Source organism: Dipteris shenzhenensis, chromosome 7, assembly GCF_047967505.1.
Source record: "Dipteris shenzhenensis isolate YYH24624 ecotype China chromosome 7, Dip_SZ_1.0, whole genome shotgun sequence".
NCBI lineage: Eukaryota > Viridiplantae > Streptophyta > Polypodiopsida > Gleicheniales > Dipteridaceae > Dipteris > Dipteris shenzhenensis.
The window spans coordinates 27,546,823-27,569,540 of record NC_141602.1 but is presented as its reverse complement, the minus strand read 5'-3'; the positions used below and the strand labels follow the sequence as shown (position 1 = coordinate 27,569,540).

At 46.3% G+C, this 22,718-nt stretch overlaps 1 protein-coding gene across 1 annotated transcript in view; it reads left to right on the top strand.

The window, feature by feature from the left end:
* Nucleotides 1-22,718, top strand: part of FUS6 (COP9 signalosome complex subunit 1) — a 68,783-nt gene that overhangs the window by 33,555 nt on the left and 12,510 nt on the right. The window contains exons 3-4 of the mRNA XM_087377471.1: nt 20,454-20,570; nt 20,712-20,797. Coding sequence (XP_087233597.1) covers nt 20,454-20,570; nt 20,712-20,797 — 203 coding nt within the window. The remainder of the gene's footprint in view (nt 1-20,453; nt 20,571-20,711; nt 20,798-22,718) is intronic.

The window sequence follows — 22,718 nt, the reverse complement described above, 5'->3', positions numbered from 1 at the left end:
GCACATTGTGTAGAGGTCTTTATAGACTTGATGCTTATGACAAATGTTCGGATGATGATGCTGCACTTGCCGATGCACATGCCTTTGCTCTTGATTCTACCATGGCAGATACTCATTTGTGGCATTTTGGAGCCCTGGTGAAGTTATATAAGGAAGATATGGTTGTGGATCTTTCCAAAATGCATATGCCTACCAAACATATTTGTGAACCATGCTTGCTTGGTAAGATGCACCGTGCTTGTGTTTTCCAAGGATGGGAGAGTTGGTGCTTCACGCAAGCTTTATCTGGTTCATAGTGATGTTTGTGGACCCATGAGGTGCAGCTCTTGGGGGGTTCTACTATTTTGTCACATTTATTGATGATTTCACCAGGTACACTTGGATTTTCGCATTGAAATCCAAATCTGAAGATTCTTCATGCTTCAAGCACTTTATTGCCTTGGTTGAGAATGAGAGTGGGCTGCACATTGCTCACCTTAATACAGAATAAAGTGAGAAATCTGCCTTGGAAATCTGAAAGCCAATAGTGACAAGATACTATCCTATCTTGTCAGACCATGCTCTAGGTGCTTGCTTCAAGCCATACAAGACTTTCTTCAACCTGCAAACAAACTCATGATGAATAGCATGAATATAACCTGGTGGCTGCTCCATAAAGACCTCTTCTTGCAAATCACCATGCAAGAAGGCATTCTTTACATCCATCTGATGTAAAGACCATCCCTTTGATGCAGCCATAGCAATGATTGCTCTTACGGTTGCTATCCTTGCAACTAGAGTGAATGTTTCTTCATAATCAATGCCATATGTTTGTGCATACCCCTTGACAACTAATCTTGCCTTGTATCTGTTCACAGAACCATCTGCATTGTGCTTCACCTTATAAACCCACTTACAGCCAATTACATGTCGAAGGAGTTTGCTGTTTTTTGGGCTTCCCGTGGCATCAATCATTGATGCATGGTGCCTTATACTCCTCAACAGAATCCCGTGGCTGAGCGAAAGAATAGATCAGTGATGGAAATGGCCAGATGCATGTTGAAAGGCAAACATTTGCCTAATAAGTTGTGGTTGGATGCGGTCATGTGTGCAAATTACATCTTAAATAGATGTCCTACAAAGGCATTGCAGACTATCACACCTTATGAGGCTTGGACGGGTCGTAAGCCTCGCATTTTCCACATGAGGACTTTTGGATGCTTAGCTTGGATGATAAAGATGTTAAGTGCATTTTTCTTGGGTATAGTTCAAAGAGCAAGGGCTATCAGCTATATCAGCCCCGCATGGGCAAGTGTTTTGTCAGTTGGGATGTTTTGTTTGATGAATCTTCCACTATGCCTTTGCTGGACTGTAAAAAACAGCCCATTGTTGATGCCCTTGACATATTTGACAGCTTGATGCCTTTGTTTCCATGCCATAATTCCACTGCTTCATCTTGTTTGCGAGCACTTTTTACAAACATACCTTGCTGTAAACAAGATTTTCTGGTCATCTTCACAATTGGAGAGAAGATCTCATCAAAGTCCACACCCTTTTCTTGCTTGAACCCTTTAGCAACCAAATGGGCCTTGTACTTAGGCACATCATCACTTGTGACCTTTATCTTGTAGACCCATTTACATAGCAATGCTTTCTTTCCATTTGGCAAAGAAACCAAGTCCCAAGTCTTATTTTCCATGAGTTAATTCATCTCTAATTGCATAGCATACTCCCACTTGCGCTGATCCTAGCACATCATAGCCTCCATGTAGCAAGAAGGCTCCCTGCAATCAATAAGCATCACATAGTCTGCCCGTGGAACAAATCTCTCAGGCGGTCTAGACACTCTAGCTGATCTTCACAAGGGCATTTTAGCCTTATGTCCCACCTGCATATTAGCCTCATTTGGCTCATTATTTCCACCAATAAATGCCGATGCTGAGCATGATGTTCCATTTGAGGTTGTACCTCCTAGTCATTTGCAGCCACATGTGCAGCCAGAAATTCAGCTAGATATGCCTATCATTGATCAGGATCATTTGCACAGGGCTTTTGACCAGGAAAGAGCAGAAATTCAGGAGCCCAAAAAGGTCCCCGTTGGCTCCATGACACATTAAATGACAGCAAACAAGACACTCCTCTGCCAGCCCGTACGAGAGCAGCTGTCCGGTAAGAGCATGATAGTTTTGTTGCTTATGCTTTGGTTGCTACAGCATGCAATGAAGAGCCCTTATGTCATCAAGATGCCTTTCAGAATGATTGTTGGATGAAGGCCATGCAAGCTGAATTGGATTCTATCCATCAGAATAACACTTGGGAGTTGTGTGATTTGCCTCATGGCAAGAATGCCATTGGAACTAAGTGGGTTTACAAAATCAAACGGAAAGCTGATGGTTTAGTGGACCGTTACAAAGCCCGTCTTGTTGCTAAGGGCTATGCTCAGCAGCATGGCATCGACTTTGAGGAGACTTTTGCTCCCACTTCTAGGATCACTAATATTCGCATTGCTATTGCCTTTCCTACCCACTTACATCAGCTTGATATTAAGACAGCTTTGTTGGAACGGTCACCTCCCCATCTGTAAGCCCCCAAATGAGGAGAGTGTGGGGGAGGGAGACCTAGGGCAGGATGTGCCCAAGAGAGAAGAAAGAGAGCGGGCTGCCACATGGGAAGCACCTCACATCAAAGAGACCAGCATGGCTGCAACGGACGGAACCTGTGGAAGTAGTAGAAGGCGGGGACAGCAAGTCCTGGATCTAACCTGGCAGGAGGTCAGTCAAGGGCAGCAGACATGGTGCGGGATTGCACCGACAAAGGCGCCTATGTGGAGGGCATCTGTGTGCAGATGGACAGCCTGCAACAGAGCCTACAGGTGGCGCAACCATGGAAGGGAGCAGCAACACCTGGGTCGGCCATTGGCTGAGGCTGGTGGGTGTAGTTGAAGCCAGCAGATCAGGCCTGGAGGTGGGCTGGCCAGGGGGGCTGAATCCCTGGAACAAAGGCTGAAAAAGGGCCTAGAAAAAACCCTTATATAGGGCCCTGGTTGGGCTGGTAGGGGCAGCCAACCAGGTTGGTTTTTTAGGGCAGGAAGAACTGACCAGGTCGGCCAGATCTAGGGGCCTGGGTCGGTAGGTTTTGCCAGCCCCTTGGGGCCTATAAAAGCAGAGGCCTCAGGCCTCATTTCATATCCAGCAGCTAGCAGTTCCAGGGCAGAAAGGAGTAGCAGGAAGCCTACTCTTTGGGCCTATCTACAGGAGGTGAGAGAGTGCAACAGGTGCTACAGACTTAGCTCTAGGGAGAGGCTGGACCTTGGCTGCAAGGTGCTGAGATCATCATACCTTCTGGAGCAGCCATTCACAAGCAGGTTGGAGTAGTGGAACAAGGACCTGTGTGCTGCAGACAAAGCTTGGCAGGGGCTGCCCACCTAGGCTGATTCACAGGTAGTAAGGTGGAGAAGAACACACTGGACGGAATGTCTACAGATGCTCGAGGTGGAGCATGCGGGCTCGAGTCTAGAGAGAGCCAACAGATAGGAGAAGGACCTTGTGGTTAGATCAGAGGACCACACCATTGGTGGGACTGTGGATCTATCTCTCTTGTATTGTGTCCATAGTTTTGGACGGAAATATATATTTTGGTGGTTTCTCTATCTGGCTGGTTCATTGTCTATTGTTGAGTCTGCACATCTATATTATGCACATTAAGTAAAGAAGTTTGTGATTCCACACCCCACACACACACTGTGTGAGCTCCTGGGCATTACTATAAGTCTTCTGTTGTGCGTACCCTCTGTTGGGTCATTTCTAACATGGTATCAAAGCCCAAGTAGGAGGCTCACAGGTGTGGGAGCCTGAAGGCAGGGACCTTGTTGAAGGACGACCCTGATTCAGAAGCTCTAGGGAATCGACTTCCACAACTGGAGGATTGTGCCCTTGCGAGAAGGAGGGTGACTCAGGTTCAGTCAGGTGCGTTTAAAGTTCGCGGTCCAGGTTATCTAGAGATTTACTTTGGTTGCAGACCTTGCCAAAGGAAGAACGGGTTGAAACACTCTCAGAGCATGGTGCTTGGAAGACCGGTCGAGGTTATCTGGAGATGTACTTTGGTTGCAGACCTTGCCAAAGGAAGGACGGGTTGAAATAGACTCTCAGAGCATGGTGCCTAGAAGACTCCAGGTTGTTCATTCATTATGAGGGGGACAACTGGAAGATCGTGACGGCTGGATTGCTCGAGTTCGAAGGCGGGAACGTGAGTGAAGGAGGTGGTGCCAGGAGGTGCTACCAAAGATGGACCTGTGTACCAAGATGGTGTGCGGAACTGGAACCAGACCTGGTGGAGCAGGAGCCACTGGATGAAAAGCCAGGAAAATATTTCGACATCGAAAAGTTCCAGAGGACTATGACCAGGGAGTTACTGGAGCATCTTCATCGACGTGTTGGCATTGGGCTTGGATGTGTCGGTGAGAGGGGGTGTTGGAATGATCACCTCCCCATCTGTAAGCCCCCAAATGAGGAGAGCGTAGGGGAGGGAGACCTAGGGCAGGATGTGCCCAAGAGAGAAGAAAGAGAGGGGGCTGCCACATGGGCAGCACCTCACATCAAAGAGACCAGCATGGCTGCAATGGACAGAACCTGTGGAAGGAGTAGAAGGCGGGGACAGCAAGTCCTGGATCTAACCTGGCAGGAGGTCAGTCAGGGGAAGCAGACATGGCGCGGGATTGCACAGACAAAGGCGCCTATGTGGAGGGCATCTGTGTGCAGATGGACAGCCTGCAACAGAGCCTACAGGTGGCGCAACCATGGAAGGGAGCAGCAGCACCTGGGTCGGCCATTGGCTGAGGCTGGTGGGTCTGGTTGGAGCCAGCAGATCAGGCCTGGAGATGGGCTGGCCAGGGGGGCTGAATCCCTGGAACAAAGGCTGAAAAAGGGCCTAGAAAAGACCCTTATATAGGGCCCTGGTTGGGCTGGTAGGGGCAGCCAACCAGGTTGGTTTTTTAGGGCAGGAAGAACTGACCAGGTCGGCCAGATCTAGGGGCTTGGGTCGGTAGGTTTTGCCAGCCCCTTGGGGCCTATAAAAGCAGAGGCCTCAGGCCTCATTTCATATCCAGCAGCCAGCAGTTCCAGGGCAGAAAGGAGCAGAAAGCCTACTCTCTGGGCCTATCTACAGGAGGTGAGAGAGTGCAACAGGTGCTGCAGACTTAGCTCTAGGGAGAGGCTGGACCTTGGCTGTCTTCTAGAGCAGCAAGGTGCTGAGATCATCATACCTTCTGGAGCAGCCATTCACAAGCAGGTTGGAGCAGTGGAATAGGGACCTGTTGTTAGAATTATTATTATAATTCAGCAGTGACCAATGTAATGTAATAAGTAGGTTAGGGGCACTTTTCCCTCATTTAGAGGTTTTTCCCCCTAACCACAGTTAGTTCACTAACTACAGTTAGTGAAGAATAAGGTTTTGTCACTTAGACAAAACCCATCCCACTTCTTGTATCAATCACTTCTTCTATTGCAAGTACTACGTTCAGCTCTCTTGCATCTTGCTCTCACTCTCTCGTTTCTAACATTTGGTATCAGAGCAACAAGACCTTGCTCCTAGCTTCCTTGCCCGCAAAGCTTACTGCCTAGCTACCTTGCTCCATGCTCTTCTTGCTCGTCGTCCGTACAAGTCGTCGTCAGTAGCTCGTCGTCTGTACAGTCCATCCGTACAATTTGTACGGACTGATTTCGTATAGCCGGTACACTCGTCGTACACCTCGTACAGCTCTTGCACCGTTGTACCAGCGCCAATCCGCTCTCAGCTCCCGTCCGTACAAGCGCCGTCGTCCGTAGTGCAGAGTAGCGATGTTGCCATCTTGTACACTGCTCCCATGAGCAATCCGTACACTGCAGTACAGCGCCGTACATGCGCTGTCTTCTAAACAGCTACCACCGGACTTTGTACCCCCGACAACCAGGTACCTTCAAACTTTGCTGTACGACCGTCGTACAGCTAATAGCAGACCGTCGTACAGAGCCGTACAGTCATGCGTCAGCCAGCCGTACATCCGTACAACACCACTAGCATGCGCCTCTGTACAACAGCAGCAGCAATCGTACACCAGTACAGCAAGAGCCGTACATCTGTACAACAGCAGCCCGTACAATTGTACGGATTGTCAATAGTGTCGTTGCTGTCCGTACAGGATACATTTGTTTTTTGTTGATTCCTACAGTTCTGTTCTAGCAGTTTTTGTTTCGGAGCAGATTTTCTTAGACATGAAGTCTTTTATCTATGGTGTTTTGGCCTTAGGTTTGTTTAGAATGATTGAACATAAGCTGAAAACAAAAAGCGGGGAGCTGAATAGCCCGTTTTTCTTTTAGTTTCAAAAGAGAGTTTGTTTGAGTATACTTGTGCTTTCTAAGTTAGAAATGTATTTTTGCCTCTTTGCAGAAACGAGACATAAGTGTAAAGTGCCATTTAACTTTTTATGTTTAAATAAGAGAGAGAGAGAGAGAGAGAGAGAGAGAGAGAGAGAGAGTTTCTAGTTTTTTGGAAGTTTTTGTTTCTTGACTTGCTTGTTTATTTTTGCTTAAGTCACCTGCTTCGTTTCTTCTTTATTTCTTGTTTTTATTCTCTTTTGTTTATTTGACGTATTTTAGTAAGCACTAGGTTTGCCCAAGAGACTCCGCGGGTCTTTAGAAACCCAGTATAGCTGCTTATGCCTGGGCACTGATGACGACATAAGTGTTGCTTTGCTTGCTAAGTATGTCTTCCTTTTGCTTTTCATAGAAGTTTTTGTTTACCTCTTTTTTCTTCTCTTTCATTTTCTCTTTTATTTTCTTTGTAGATTTTTGATCTTTAGAACCACAAAATTTCTAAATTTGTATGATTGGACTTATTCTAGTCTTACAAAGGTATATACAGATTTTCTTTGTCAGGCATTTGTGCAGTGAGCCATTGTTTGGCTGTGGATTCAAGCAGGTGCATTTTGGGATTGAGGGTGTGCTCATTTGCGCACATTGGCAGTGGAATTTGGTTCTTTTTGCAGATAAATTGCAAATTGGGGCTTTCAGTCAATTTGCCCCTTTTTTGAGTTGCGATTTCTTGCAAAAATTTGGGGCTTTTGCAATTACTCTGCAATTTTGCAGTGAAATTTGGGGCTTTTGCAGGCAGACTGCAATTTGTGCAACATTTGGGGCTTTCAGACCATTTTCCCTCTTTTGTATGCAATTTCCCACAAGAAATTGGGGCTTTTGCATTTGGGTTGCAATTTTGCAGGTAAAAGGGAAGTTTGGAAGTTTGCAAACAGTTTTGGACTCAGTACGAGTCAAATTGCAGGCTTTTGCCACCTTTTGCAGATTCTATTTGTAGATTTTTGGGCATTGAGCAGAGCATTGTGGTGCATTTTGAGCCTTTGACAGGCTCTGACAGTATTTGTCAATGTGGGCATATTTTTCTTTGCTGATTTTATTTGTGCATCTTACATCCCAGGAAGGGACTTTACTTGTTCAGTTTGCTGTATTTCTGAGTTTATCTGGCAAAAATGGCAGAGAACAACTCAAATGAGGTGTTCGGGGTTCTCACACAGGAGAATAAGTTGGATGGCACCAACTACTCCTTGTGGAGTTTCATGGTTTGAAATATCTTAGTTGGCAGAAATCTTTGGGATTATGTCAATGGAGATGAAGAAAGACCAGATACAATGCCTATACCTGTCACTCCTACAGCTGGAGGCAAGGGTAGAGGTACAAATACAGCACAGGTGATTGGAGCAGCTGCTCCAGGAGCTCCCATAGCAGAGCAGAAAAGATGGGACTCTAGAGATGCACAAGCTCTTTCAGTAATTTCTCTTTCTATCAAGAGGTTCATTATACCTCATATTCGGTCATGCAAGACATCTATGGCAGCTTGGGTAATACTGGAGAGTATGTTTGCAGCAAGAAAGGATGCCAGAGTTTCCTTTCTGAAGCGAGAACTTTCCCATACACATATGGAGGAGGGAGATTCCATGAATTCTGACCTCACGAAGCTTTAGGATCTCAGGGAACAATTGCTGAACATTGATGAAGTCATTCCGGATTCAGAGATGATCTCCACCACTCTGAACTCTCTTCCTGAGTCCTATCTTGGTTTCCACACCTCGCTGAATTTGTCATTGAGGGGGGGCAGCAATCCTCTCTCCTTTCACGAGTTGGTAGGACTTCTGTTGCAGGAGGAACAAACACGCAAAAATATGGCAACCCGGGCTGGCGAGCATGCTATGCTCTCTAAGTTCAAGCCCAAGGGTAAAGGGCAGCATAAGCCACATGCCCATCAGCCCACACATCAGCATAAAGTTGATTCTGGACAGCCTTCTTATAAGGCACAGGGTGATACAAACAAGCAGAAAAAGAAGGGCATGTGTCATTATTGCAAGAAGCCAGGTCATTATATTGGAGAGTGCAAGAAGCACATAGCCAAAGAAAAGAAAAGGGATTCCGGTATGGCTGTATCAGATGGATCAGGTCCACATTGCCATGACGGAGGAGATGTTGCAGCCAACTTGGTTGAAGAGCACTATCCCTTTTTGACTTGCACTTCAGATTTTTTAGTGGGTAGTTCAGATACTACAGCCACTAATAATGATGACCCATATGCTTTTTTGACTTGCAGTTACGATCCTTCAAAGGATGAATGCTCTTTTAGTGTTGATGAGACACTACATACTTGGTATTTTGATAGTGGTGCTTCAAAGCACATCACGTCCAAGAAAAATCTGTTTGTAACTTTGCATTCTTCACCCACCAAGAAGAAGGTAACTTGTGCAAATAATTCTTCTCATTCAGTGTGTGGAGTGGGAGACATTATTCTCACATCCACTGATGGCACAGATTTTAGAATATCAGATGTACTCTATGTGCCAGGTATAAAGAAGAATTTGCTTTTAGTGTCCTCACTCAATAGAGGAGGATTTCAGGTTGTTTTTGATGATGGCAAGTGTGCAGTCAGAGACAAAGAAAATGAATATGCTTTGAGGTTGTCTGGCACTTTGTATCGGGGTCTTTTTCAGCTTGATTTATATGAAAAAAGATCCCATCTTGCATTATCAGTTAGCACTCCCACTGCTGCAATGCACAATGCGGAGTTGTGGCATGCCAGGTATGGGCACATGAGCTATGGCAGCTTAATGACACTTCAGAGGCATGATATGGTTGATGCAGCACCTCCTTTGGAGTCGCCTCCTCCTCATGCATGCGAAGGTTGCATTCTTGGCAAAATGCATAGGCTTCCCTTCAAAAAGGATGGTGCAGTGAAAGCTACAAGAAAATTGCAGCTTGTTCACAGTGATGTCTGCGGTCCCATGAGGACACCTGCTTTTGGGGGTTATCTCTATTTTGTTACATTCATAGATGACTTTACCAACTACACTTGGGTCTATGGTCTCAAGGCAAAATCAGAAGTGTTTATGCATTTCAAACACTTTATGGCTATGGTTGAAAATGAGACAGGACTCAAGGTGCAGACACTTCGCACAGATCGAGGGGGGGAGTACATGTCTCATGAATTTGAGACATTTCTGAAAGAAAAAGGCATTATGCATCAGCTTACAGTGAGGCTTATACCTCAACAGAATGGCAAAGCTGAGCGGAATAATCGCACCACCATGGAAATGGATAGATGCATGCTCACAAGTAAGAAGTTGCCTCACAGGTTTTGGCTGGAAGGCCTCATGTGTGCAAACTATATTTTAAATTGGGCTCCTACAAAGGCTTTGAAGACAATCACTCCCTATGAGGCATGGCATGGGAGAAAGCCTTCAGTGGACCACTTCAGAGTTTTTGGTTGTGTTGCATATGCCCACGTGCCTGTGGAGTTCAGACACAAGTTGTCAGATAAGGCACTAAAATGCATTTTTGTGGGATATAGTTCACAAAGCAAAGGCTATCGTCTCTACAATCTTGCTACATGCAAGATTTTTGTCAGTAGAGATGTCATATTCTCTGAAAATTCTGCATATACAAATGCTGAATTTCAGATTCCGGCCTCTTCAGATGATGTGTTTGAGGGGATGCTTCCTATAACATTTGGTTCCCCCGCTGAAAATCAGAATTTACAGCAACCTCCGCCAGCTCCACAAGTACAGATTCAGCCCCCCGCTGAATTGGTACAACCTCAGGGTGTGGATGAAGTTGTCAGGCAAGAAATTCAAGAGATACACGCAGCCAAAACAGTCCCGCATTGGCTGCTTCAGACTCTCAAGGAGAGTAGGCTTGAAGCTCCATTGCTTGGAAGAACTCGTAGTGTAGTAAGGCACATGGAGGGAGCTCATTCAGTTGAATTAGCTTATGCAGGTACTCTTCTTGATGAGGAGGAGCCTGAGACATTTGAAGAAGCAAAAGATAATGTGCATTGGATGAATGCCATGCACGATGAGTTGCAGTCCATTAATAAAAATCAGACTTGGGATGTTGTGGATTTGCCACCAGGTAAAAATGCCATAGGTACACGGTGGGTTTTCAAAGTCAAAAGAAAGCCAGATGGGTCCGTTGATCGGTACAAGGCAAGGCTGGTTGCAAAAGGCTATGCTCAGAAAAAGGGCATAGATTATGAGGAGACTTTTGCTCCTACATCTAGGATGACAACCATCAAGTCAGTTATAGCCATGGCTGCAAATTTTGAATGGAATGTTCATCAGTTGGACATTAAAACAGCTTTCCTTAATGGAGACTTGTTGGAAGAGGTTTATGTCAAACAACCTCCGGGCTTTGAAATTTCAGGAAATGCACTTCAGGTATGCAAGCTGAATAAAGCTTTGTATGGGCTGAAACAAGCCCCACGTGCATGGTATGCCAAAATTGATGCCTTTCTGACTAGCAAGGGGTTGCACAATAGTCCAACTAAGAAGGATGGGAGGGATATTCTGGTCATCATTCTTTATGTAGATGACATGCTGCCCACCGGATCAAATGAGGAAGTAACTGCAGATTTCAAGGCCCAATTGAAAGCTACATTTGATATGTCAGACTTGGGCTTATTACATTTCTTTTTGGGGATCCAATTTATTCAAGAGAAACGTGGCATTGTTATGTCTCAGTCCAAGTATGTTCAAAAGCTCTTGGACAGATTCAACATGCGTGATTGCAAGCCTATGTCCACTCCCATGGAGCCGGGGCTGAAGCTTACAATGCATGATGTGGGTGAATCAATTGATGTCACACTCTATAGTCAGGCTGTTGGATGCCTCATTTATCTCTGCAATACACGACTTGATATTCAGTTTTCAGTTTCTCAGGTGAGCAGGTATATGCACAGCCCAAAGATTATACATTGGCAGGCTGTAAAACGCATCTTCCGTTACTTGCAAGGTAAAATCTTTTGGCTTGATGTTTCCCAAGGGGGGTGACTTGCAGATGCATGCTTACAGTGACTCAAATTGGGCTGGAGACTATGATACTAGGCAGTCCACTAGTGGGAATTGTTTCTTTCTAGGACATGCTTGCATTTCTTGGTTGAGCAAGAAACAGTCTACAGTGGCTACCTCCTCATGTGAAGCTGAGTATAGGGCAGCTTTCAAAGCGACAGTTGAATGTGTTTGGCTGCGTCGTTTATTTGCTGATCTTCATCTTTCATTGGAGGGTCCTTTGCCGATTCTCACTGATAGTCAGAGTGCTATAACAGTGGCAAAGAATCCTGTGTTTCATGCTCGCACGAAGCACATTGAGGTTCACTATCACTATGTCAGAGAGAAGTTGCATGCAGGAGAGATCAGTATGATCTATGTGTCAACACATGACAATGTTGCAGACATCTTCACCAAAGCACTTCCACGTGAAAAGTTTGAGGCATTTCGTAGTGCCCTGAACTTATATCCTTTTGGTGATTGATCATTTCCTTGTACATGACATTGGCACTGCAAGGGGGTGTTAGAATTATTATTATAATTCAGCAGTGACCAATGTAGGTTAGGGGCACTTTTCCCTCATTTAGAGGTTTTTTTCCCTAACCACAGTTAGTTCACTAACTACGGTTAGTGAAGGATAAGGTTTTGTCACTTAGACAAAACCCATCCCACTTCTTGTATCAGTCACTTCTTCTATTGCAAGTACTACGTTCAGCTCTCTTGCATCTTGCTCTCACTCTCTCGTTTCTAACACCTGTGTGCTGCAGACAAAGCTTGGCATGGGCTGCCCACCCAGTAAGGTGGAGAAGAACACATTGGACGGAATGTCTACAGATGCTCGAGGTGGAGCACGCGGGCTCGAGTCTAGAGATAGCCAGTAGATAGGAGGAGGACCTTGTGGTTAGATCAGAGGACCACACCATTGGTGGGACTTTGGATCTATCTCTCTTGTATTGTGTCCATAGTTTTGGACGGAAATATATATTTTGGTGGTTTCTCTATTTGGCTGGTTCATTGTCTATTGTTGAGTATGCACATCTATATTATGCACATTAAGTAAAGAAGTTTGTGATTCCACACCCCACACGCACATTGTGTGAGCTCCTGGGCATTACTATAAGTCTTCTGCTGTGCGTACCCTCTATTGGGTCATTTCTAACATGGTATCAGAGCCCAAGTAGGAGGCTCACAAGTGTGGGAGCCTGAAGGCAAGGACCTTGCTGAAGGACGAAGCTCTCATGGGCATTTGTAGGAAGAGGTCTATGTTTCCCAACCTCCTCGCTTTGAGGTTGAAGGTTCGGAAAGCAAGGTATGCCGCTTGAAAAAGGCCCTCTGTGGATTGAAGCGGGCACCTCGGGCTTGGTATTCGAGAATTTATACTCATTTGCTCACAGTCGGATTTCAGAACAGCCCTACAAAGGCTACCCTCTACATCTGCAAGCGTGGGATAGATTTGTTGATTTTAGTCCTTTATGTGGATGACATGCTTGTGACTGGGACACATGCTCAGTAAATTGCAGATTTTAGAATTGATTTACAACAGATATTTGCTATGTTTGATCTTGGTCTTCTGCACTACTATCTGGAGATTCAATTTGCTAGCAGTGAGGGGGGCATTTTGATGTCACAATTCAAGTTCATTGGACAGCTTTTGCAGCGTTTTTAGTTTGAGGATTGCAAGCCAGTATCCACACCATTAGAGACTGGTTTTCACTTCTCTTGTGAGGATGGCAACGTTACATGTGATGTCACTCTCTATTAGCAGGTAGTTGGTTGTTTGATTTACCTATGCCATACGAGACTTGATCTACAGTATGCTGTCTCACAGTTGAGCAGATATATGCACAGCCCATCTATGCACTATTGGCATGCCATGAAGCGTGTTTTCAGATATCTTAAAGGCAGACCTTCTTTATGGGCCTGATACTTCACTTGTCATGCATGGATTCACTGATAGTGATTGGGCTGGTTGTTCTAACACTCGTGTGTCACATAGTGGCAACTGTTTTATGCTTGGTACTTCATGTGTTTCTTGGTTCAACAAGAAGCAGAGTATAGTTGCTACTCTAGCTGTGAAGTTGAGTACAGAGCAGCTTTTACAGCTACAGTGGAGTGTGTTTGGCTTCGGAAGCTACTTGCAGATCTTTGTGTATGTCAGACTGCTCCTATTGTCATCTTCACTGATAGCTAGAGTGCGTTGGCTGTTGCACAGAATCCGGTTTTCCATGCTCGCACAAAGCACATTGAGGTTCACTATCACTGTGTCAGAGAGCGATTATCAACATGTGATATTGAGTTGTCTTATGTTCCCACTGAAGACAACTTGGCAGATCTTTTTACAAAGGCTCTACCTTGATCTAAGTTTAAGGCTTTTCGGCAAGCTTTAAACTTAGTACCTTTGGTAACTTGATCTGTTGTACTATGTACAGTCATAGGTTGCTATATCCCTACGGGATGAACATGTGCAACCATGATACTAGATATTTAGGTATCTTGAGCCATGTTCGGGATACTTCAGCCCATACCATGGAGGGGAGTTTGTAGGCCATCTCATGGGCTATCCATAGATGCCACTTATACCTTGGTATGTGCCTTGTGGGCCTAGTTATAGTCAATTAGGACTATTGGTACAATTAGTTTATGTACCATCTAGGTCAGTTAGGACACTTAGTCCAGTTAGGGTAGTTAGCGCTAGGGTTTTGTTATGTTGGCTCTCCTTTGAGCCTCCACAATTAGTTTTGCAATAATCTATTACATCATATCGTTTTTCTCCTTCTGGCTTCCATTGCTTCCTACACCCAACACGTGTTTGTTGCCTATGTGTCTTATAGAAGCGTCGATATCTCGCTCTAGCATCGATTCATATATCTTGGCCAGTGTATGGCCTATCATAAGTGTGCGGTAATTCCCTGTATTTATGCTTTGTGTATCGGTTCAATAGTAGTGAAGCTCCAAGTAGGAGGAAAGCCATGACATACGGTATGATAAAACATCTTAGAGCCAAGATCTCATGCCCATGTGCAAAGTATTCCGTCCTCAACCCCTCATGATCCATGTATTTCCGGTTGCGGAGCCGATGTAGCGCAGCCCATACATTCTGTGCATTGAACAAAGAGGATGTGTATGTGCTTGGGTAAGGAGGGCAAGTCAGCGGTAACCTGTATTAGGACATCGTAGAGCGAAGTCACATAGGATCGGTGACTTACCCTCAGAAAGGAGTCCTCATGCAAAGGTGGGTTCTTCCCCTCGAAAGGATCTGATCACCTCATCCATTCGAATTGAGAGGAAAGCTCATCTCTTTTAGCGAGTCACGTTGCGTGATATCCGTTGTGCCTTGATCCTCGCAACCCTAGGGCCTGCTTCTGTATGAGGTGGGATCTATCTCTTGACACCCATCATTGAACCATGGGTTCTGGGTCATGTTCCTAGTTGGGGATTGCGATGTAGATATATATATATATATACATATAGAGAGAGAGAGAGAGAGAGAGAGAGAGAGAGAGAGAGAGAGAGAGAGAGGTGTTAATGTCTTCAGGAGACCTCGCAGGTCTATGAGACAATATACAAAATATATGTAGCCCATACAAGCCACTGTGGGCTGAAGCAAAGGGCTCACTAAGGCCCTTGATGAGTGCTAAGTGCTAAAAATGCAAAAAGCAAGTATAAAATAAAGTAGGAAAAAGAGTAATTAAGTACTGCTCAGAACCAGAGCTTCAAGTACATGTGCATGCTCTATATAACCTGACTCCCTGATAGCCCTCTGATGTGATGCAAAGAGCTCACGTATCTGTGTCTGCCAGGCTGTCTCCCATGGTGGTGGGGGGCGCGCTCTCCTGGATCTCTGTATCTGATGGGCTACATCGAGAGTAATGCCTCGTCTCTGGCGGTCCCCTCTGAGGAGGGTTGAGATAGGTCGGACCTCAGTTGTTGTGTACTCTGGTCGCCCCATGTGTCGTATGTGGTCTCTGCGTCTCTCGTCCAGTCACATCCTGGTGACAAGTCTCACTGCTGATCCATAACGCTCTCATCTCCTCGAGCTCCTCCCCCTCGATCTCATCTGGTGCTAGCTCGGATGCGTAAAAATCAGTGATGCGTGTCTGTGCTCGGTGTCCTGAGGCATCAACTGTAGCTGATCTTTGGCCTTCCGCACAAGGGAATCTCTGCCGCACAAGAGAGGGAGGAAGGGAGGGAGATTGAATGCCTCATGGGCCATGAGTTAAAGTACACACCAAAAAGAGAGTAGCTACTACATCTCAGAGTATTAGAAAGAAAAAAAGAAAGATATGAAGCAAAGGGCGTGCTAGGGCTCTTTGCGGAGTACTATATTGCTATACTAAGCCAAGGAGCTCAAAGAGCTCATGCAAAAGTCAAATACAAACACAAATTGAAAGCTGAGGCTCAAACTGAAAGATGAGGCTCAGAAGTTGAAACCCAGCACCGTGGTGGCTCTCTGATGGGCTGCAAGGATATCGCGAATCTTTGTCTTTCCAGTTGTCTCGCGGACCGTGGTCTCCTCAATCTGAGGATATGATGAGCTATGTTAAGAGTGATGCCTCATCTCTGGCGATCCCCTCTGAGGAGAGCTAAGATAGGCCTGACCATGATCGTATGCGCTCGGGCCGCTCTTCGTGTCACGCGTGGTCTCTATGTCCCTCGACTCGATAGTATCCCATAGTGTCCTGGAGCTAACTCAAATGCAAAAAAATTTGAGACATGCTTCTGTGCTCAATCTGTCTCAATAGCTTGTGGTGTTGTCTCCTCATGTTTCTCTCTGATATGTTGTAGTAGTGTCTCTCTGTGTCGTTGCGCCTCAATTAGATAGAGCCCAATGCAGATCTGGTCATGGAAGTGAATCAGTCGTCCTGAAAGTGGACCGAAGCTGTGTCCGTCCTGAAAGAGGCAATGATATTGTCCTTTGATCTCATAGTAGGCCGGGTAGGTGCATAGAAAATGCTCCTCTGTCTCAATCTCCCCCAACGTGCATAATTTGTAGATCTTATGCTCTCTAGTATCCGTGCACCTCTGCCTTCCTCAATAACCGCATCTGCCCAATGGCGATCCTCAATGCATGTGGGACTCCTCTTCTTTGAGGTACTAGGGTCTGATGATGAGTCCATCCTGTGATACTCTCAAGAAGTGCTTGCGATAGAACTGGATCTTGGTAGGGAGCTTTTGATCCCCCCCCCCCCCCCCCAATCCGAGATGTATGGAGCTGGAGGAGATCTCTAACCGTATAATACGGTTCTCTCATCTCGTGGGATAGACTTGGGCGGTGCATCCATATTGTACTGAAAGGGGGGAAGCCGGTCCATTTGGATACCGTGACTGGCAAAGCAGTGGAATAATGTGCATACCATGCTATATTAACCCCTCTCTCTGCTAGTCGCTTGGATGAGTCTAGTGCCAACATCAGCAATCTGCCGTGGGTAGGGCACAAACCCTGTGGAGGAATGTCTCTGTTTGAAAAATGGCATCAACCTGGGAGAGTTGTCATGGCGAACTCTGCCTATACTATTTGATGAGGAACTAAGGGCTTATTCCGCGGAAATCATCATGGATTCATAGTCACCTGTAGCCTCTCAAATCTCCTCCACTCTGCTATAGGAAGGTAACTCCCCCAAAAGGGTGCTGCATACATGGCAATCGGTCTCACAAGGGTGTTGAAAAGCCAGCCCTTGATTGGCGGATCTCGGAAGTGGTCCCTAAAAGCACTGCCTCTCTAGTTAGGCCAAGCTGCACTCTGGCTACACTGTCATCGTGAAAACCGGCCTCGTGAATACTACCCCTAGATAGGTTTAGGGCTGCACTATCTCCACTTGCTCACCTCGATAAGTGTAACTATGTTGGTGAAGCCCAGCTTGTGAGATGTTGAAGATCATAATCTTGGTTTTCCCAAGGTTGACTATCGGGTCTCTCTCTTTGCAAAACACCTCTAGGGCCTCTAGATGTCTTTGCAATGCATTCGTTGAAGAAGATATCAGGACTATGTCGTCTGCATACAGTAGTATCTGTATCATCAAGTCAGCTAGTAATGATCCCTCGCCTCCTAGGCGGCGGTCTATAAAGGATGTGATCTTATCAAGTAAAGCCCGAAGAGAGTCGGTGAGAGGGGGAATTTGTGCTTCACCCCAACCCCATCTGATAGGCGGAGCATGGACTCTCCCTCTAACAGACTTGTATAGGCTCATCACCCCCCAAATCATAATCTTTGCAATTTGCATCTCTTGTAGCATTCTGATCAAGGAGGATTGTGGGACAGTGTCAAAGACCTTCCAAAAGTCTGCAAAGTGTAGACTTTTTGATGTCTCAACCTCGCCGCCTCAATAATAGCCCTTAGGGTGAAGATGCGGTCTAGGATGGGGTTTTTTCTACGGAATCTTGCCTGCTTGAGAGTTCGCTACCCATGAGACTCTGTGTGGCTGCTGATCTCCCTCTCTAGCACGATCCATAGATCTTGGCCAAGGTGTAGCCAATCAAGAGTGTGGTGGGGTCCCCTACTTTGTGTTATTGGTACAATAATGGTAGTGCTCCAAGCACTTGAGAAGCCGTGACATACCACGTGGTTGAACATCGACACTAGAACAGGAGCCAAGACCTCTTGTCCATGTGCGAAGTGCTCAGTATGCAGTCCCTCATGATCCTGTGCTCTCCAGCTATGGAGCCGCCGGAATGCAAGGGAGCATGCATATGTGCGCAAAATTTTTGGATCTGTTATGGGAATAGGCGGCTTCCCCTCCAATAAAAGCCCCATCCGATGGTAGGATCTCCTCCTTGGAATGATTTAATCACCTCATCCATCCTATGTGTGAGGAAAACCCGCCTCTTACGATGTGTCAATTGTCGTGAGATCCATTGTGCCTCAACTGACGTCAGGTGGCCTAAGGCTTGCTCACATGTGAGGTAAGTTCTCCTCTCTCTGCACTCGTTGTCGAACTAGAAGTTTTGAGGCATCTTCCCAAGTGGGACCTGTGCAGAGCGGGTCGTGGGGAAGGATCTGGTGGCAGCGTCTTGTACCATTGAGACAAGGGTGTCCGAGGCATGGGCAAGAATCTATGTCATCTCCAAGTATGGCAGGAAGCTCCTAGGCTAGGTGGCTCACATAAATTGCATCATGGGCACGGTCAAAGTGGATTTGCACACAAGTGAGCGTGCCAGATGATGGCCATCTTTGGAGACCATTATATATGGTCATTTCATGGACTGCGCCCAGCTCTAGTAGATGTCACCCATACCTTGTCACATTCGCTGAGTGCCTCACTATCCCGAGCTCTGCTACATCTAGCTCCTATACTATGAGGGAATCATATGCAAAGTCAAGCAAGCCCACCTGTCTATCTCCTGTGTGTGCATTGAAGTCACCAAGAAGGAGGGTATCTCCCTGCCTAGAGAACTCTATGATGTTATCATGTATTGTCTCATACTGCACATTGCAACTTCTGGGAGTGCATATAACATCGCTGAGATTATCATAGGCTAATTTTGATCTACTATAAAGATAATCAACCTGTATTTACATCAGTTTAAAAGTGAGATTCTTTGGGTCTAGATTTGAAGTCTCTGATAAATGCTTTCCCATCTCTGTGAACAGCTCATTTTCCTTAGTTTCAAGCTTCTTTCACTTTTGTCAACTTTGTAGTTCTTGCTTTGAGATGAGTCGAGGTGAGCTCCTTTGTGATCCATGTCCTAGAGCCTCTCAGCTTGTTAGTTTGTTTGAGAACCTTGCTCTTGTCGTTAAAAACCATTAGTGCTTGTGCCCCCTTTTGAAGGACATAATCTATACCTTCTGAATCCCACTCAATCTGGGGGATTGTATCCTTAATCTTTTCTTTCATGCTCCCATCTCCAACAGACCAGCAGACCAGCGCTCAGGCAGCCCTCCTAGTCATACAACCTGGGTATTGGCAGCCCTGTTTTCTTGTTCTTTAACCTCCTTGTAAACATCTTGGGGAGGCCTCACGGGCCTATGAGACAAAAGCATAAGGAACTCATACAAGCCACTATGGGCTGAGGCAAGAGCTTTCTATGGCCTTTGCTGAGTGCTATACTAAGAAACTCGAGTACTAGAACTCGAACTCAAAAATCAAAACTACAAAATCATTAGGGCAGGAGATGTGATCGATTATATGATCAACTATTAGCTATGATCGTGGTGCCATGGCAGGCCTCCGGTGGGATATGATGATGTGTCGTATCTGTCCCTACCGAGTCATCTCTTGCTGCGTCGGGGGTGTGGCCTCCGTGATCTTTGTATCTGGTCAGTCATATCAAGAGTGACACCTTGACTCTGACAATCCCATATGAGCAGAGCTGAGATAGGTTGGACCTCCATTGTATGTGCTCTGGTCAGCCTATGTCTTGTGTGTGGTCCATGCGTCTCTGGCTCCTCTACTCCACGTCGTCTCTTCTTGCTAATCCTCTCTGCCCTCATCTCAGCCCTCCTCCTCCACTCCACTATGTCCTGGGGCTGACTTGAACTTTTAGAAGTCTGTGACATGTCGTTGTGTTCGGTCTAGCTCTATCCCATTTGCCACGTCATCACTTGCTGTTTGACCTATCTCATCAGGGTCTCTCTGTGTCGTCGCATCTTGATCAGGTAGAGACCAATGCAAACCTGATCATGAAAGTGGACCAGCTGAGAAAGGGGCCCGGAATCGTGCCGCTCCTGAAAAAGACAGTGCTATCGTCCACGAATTCCATAGTAGATCGGGCATGCCGCATGTAGATGTGCTCCTTTGTCTCCACCTCCTCCACAGTGTGCATAGCATGCAGATTCGCTGCTCTCTAGGCCTGCCTATGGCTCTCCTTGTCTTGATCCTCAGCTGATGGGATTGTAATAAATTTCGCTTGAGACCCTACAAAATCTGTGTGAAAGGTCTATCGAAATGATAGTAGCTCTTTACATCCATATGATACAATTTTCAAAAGTATGTTGCAATAGAAGCTTGTTGTTGAAAGACTGTAGTTTTTGTATTGCCTTCACATTTTGAGTTTGGCCTGCTCTCAGATATTTGATTACGTATGCTCTGTAGTTTTTTTATATACTATCTAGCAAATTCTCTCTTATGTTTTGCACTAGATGCTATTATAAGTCCGTGGTTGTCTCTTGTACTTGTGCATGCAGTTTGTGGATACGAATTTTGAGCTTGGGATTGGCTACACTGAAGTAATTGCTCCCCAAGATGTGGCAACTTATGGCGGGCTTTGTGCTCTTGCTTCTTTTGATAGGGCAGAGCTTAAGGTCTTTCTTTCGTCCTTGTCTCCGGTTTTTTCTTTTAAGTGGTCTCTCAATTTCACCTCTTTTAAAATCAACTATAAACTTATACTCCGTAGGGTTATCTGGGCTACACTCATGTTCGATCAATTGTTTGGGATTGTACAGAGCAAAGTAATTGACAATATTAACTTCAGAAATTTTCTGGAGCTAGTGCCAGAAGTTCGAGAACTCATTCATGATTTTTATGCAAGGTATGATGATGCATAGAAGGTGTATTATTAATGCAGTAATATCTGAATTTGTTGTACTTCCCATTGTCTTTTAAAATTACAAGCATGGCGTGTTGTATTTATTTAGACTGCACATAGCACTTTTCTCTAAGGCCTGGCAGTTAGATTTTTTTGCTAGACGTTCTCCACCTCAGATTGCCATTAGGCCTAAGAACTCTTATTTTTAAATGTTTGGGTTGTCTCGTAATCACAATCCTCTCTCTCTCTCTCTCTCTCTCCCCCCGGTGTTACAGTAGTCTTGGCTAGGCAGAGAGCCACTGCCAGGAGATCGAGACGGAGAGCGCCCATAGGCAGTCGCCAGCGCTCCATCACTGGCTATGCATCAGCACGACCTCGCCCCCTCACGAGCTCCCGTTGACATTTACACCTTGCGAGGCCTCATTGTACTGGCCATCCGGCATGGCCTGGTGACTACTTAGGACTTAGCATTCAGCATGGGTGATGGTGCTTGTCTAGTAGCCCCACCCATTTTGCTTCTTGTATCAGGTTTTCTACAGTCTCATAGACCCATCGGTCTTCCATAGACTATAATAAGCGCTCTCTCTCTCTCTCTCTCTCTCTCCCCCCTTCCTCTTTGCCACCCCCTCGCTGCCCTTCGCTACTCCTCTATTGACCCTTCGATTGCTTCTTGCTACTCCTCCGCCACCTCTCTCGCTGCCTGCCCTACAGCCCCCGCTGCAACTCCACCGCTACGCCTCTGGCGGCCCTGCAGCCATTGTTGCCACTGCCCCCTGTCCTCTCCCGCTTGGCCGTTACGCATCTTCCCGTTACTGGGCCTACCGGGTGCTCCTCCTGCCCACTACCCTAGCAAGCTGCTTTGCCTAGCTGCCTCCTACCCGCCAGAGTTTAGCCGCCCCCACCACAGCTCTCCTCTAGGGCCACTCCGCCCTTGCAGGCCGCTCTCCACCCGGCTGCTCTACCCCCTTCCAGCCCCGATTGTCCCCCACCACCCTTGCACCTTCATCCGCCACCCCTTGCAGCCCACCCCTTTCGCCCTCTCAACATATCCTGCCACCCTATAGTCACCCTTCGTCCCGCCACCTTTTGCCCACTTCCATCCCCTCCTTTACCCGCCTCCTCTCTGCTGCTCTCCTTAGCAGCTCACCCCCTCCTACATCCGCTGCCTACTCCCCCACCTTTCTCTGCTTCAATTCATTTTTGGCAGGCCCCTATAAGGGGCTATTGCTCGTGCGGCTTCACATATCTTCCAAAGGACACAAAACCAAATTAATGCCAAAAATATAGGAAAAGGAGAAAGGGAGAATGACAAGGACAAAGGGAAAAACAAGAAGAGGGCAAGAACTCGAAGCAATTGAATGTAGAGGATGTAAACACACGCTTTAATCGGAGCGGATTAGGAGTGGACAACAAAGCAATAGTGAAGAACTCTACATCATCCATGTTGGTAGCATCATTGACATCCATCTTAGGGTCCTTGACTTCGACATCCACATCGATCGTTAGTACAGTCGGTACACCAGATTCACCGCCTACCTCGCAGTCTCCAGGGCCCTACCTGCATTGGCTCACAGTACTACTCTTTTCTCTCCTCCTCCCTTGCAGTACTCAACTGGGGTCACCTCATCATTGTCTCAAACATCTCCTCTATCTGCTCAGCTCACTAGAATGCCACCAGCCCCACTTTGTACCAATCCCCTTCTAGCTTGAGATCCTGAGGCATTGCGCTTTCCACGAGTTGACCCACCGAAGGCCTAGGAGTCTCTTCACATGGAGGTACATAGCTTCATGCGTGTGGGGTGGAGCTGACCAGTTTCACACAGGAGTAGGCTCGCTTCACTTAGGAGCAGTCACTTCTTATGCAACAGCATGCTAGTCGCATTCAAGATCTCAAGCAAGACATCGTAGAGCTCACGGAGGTGGT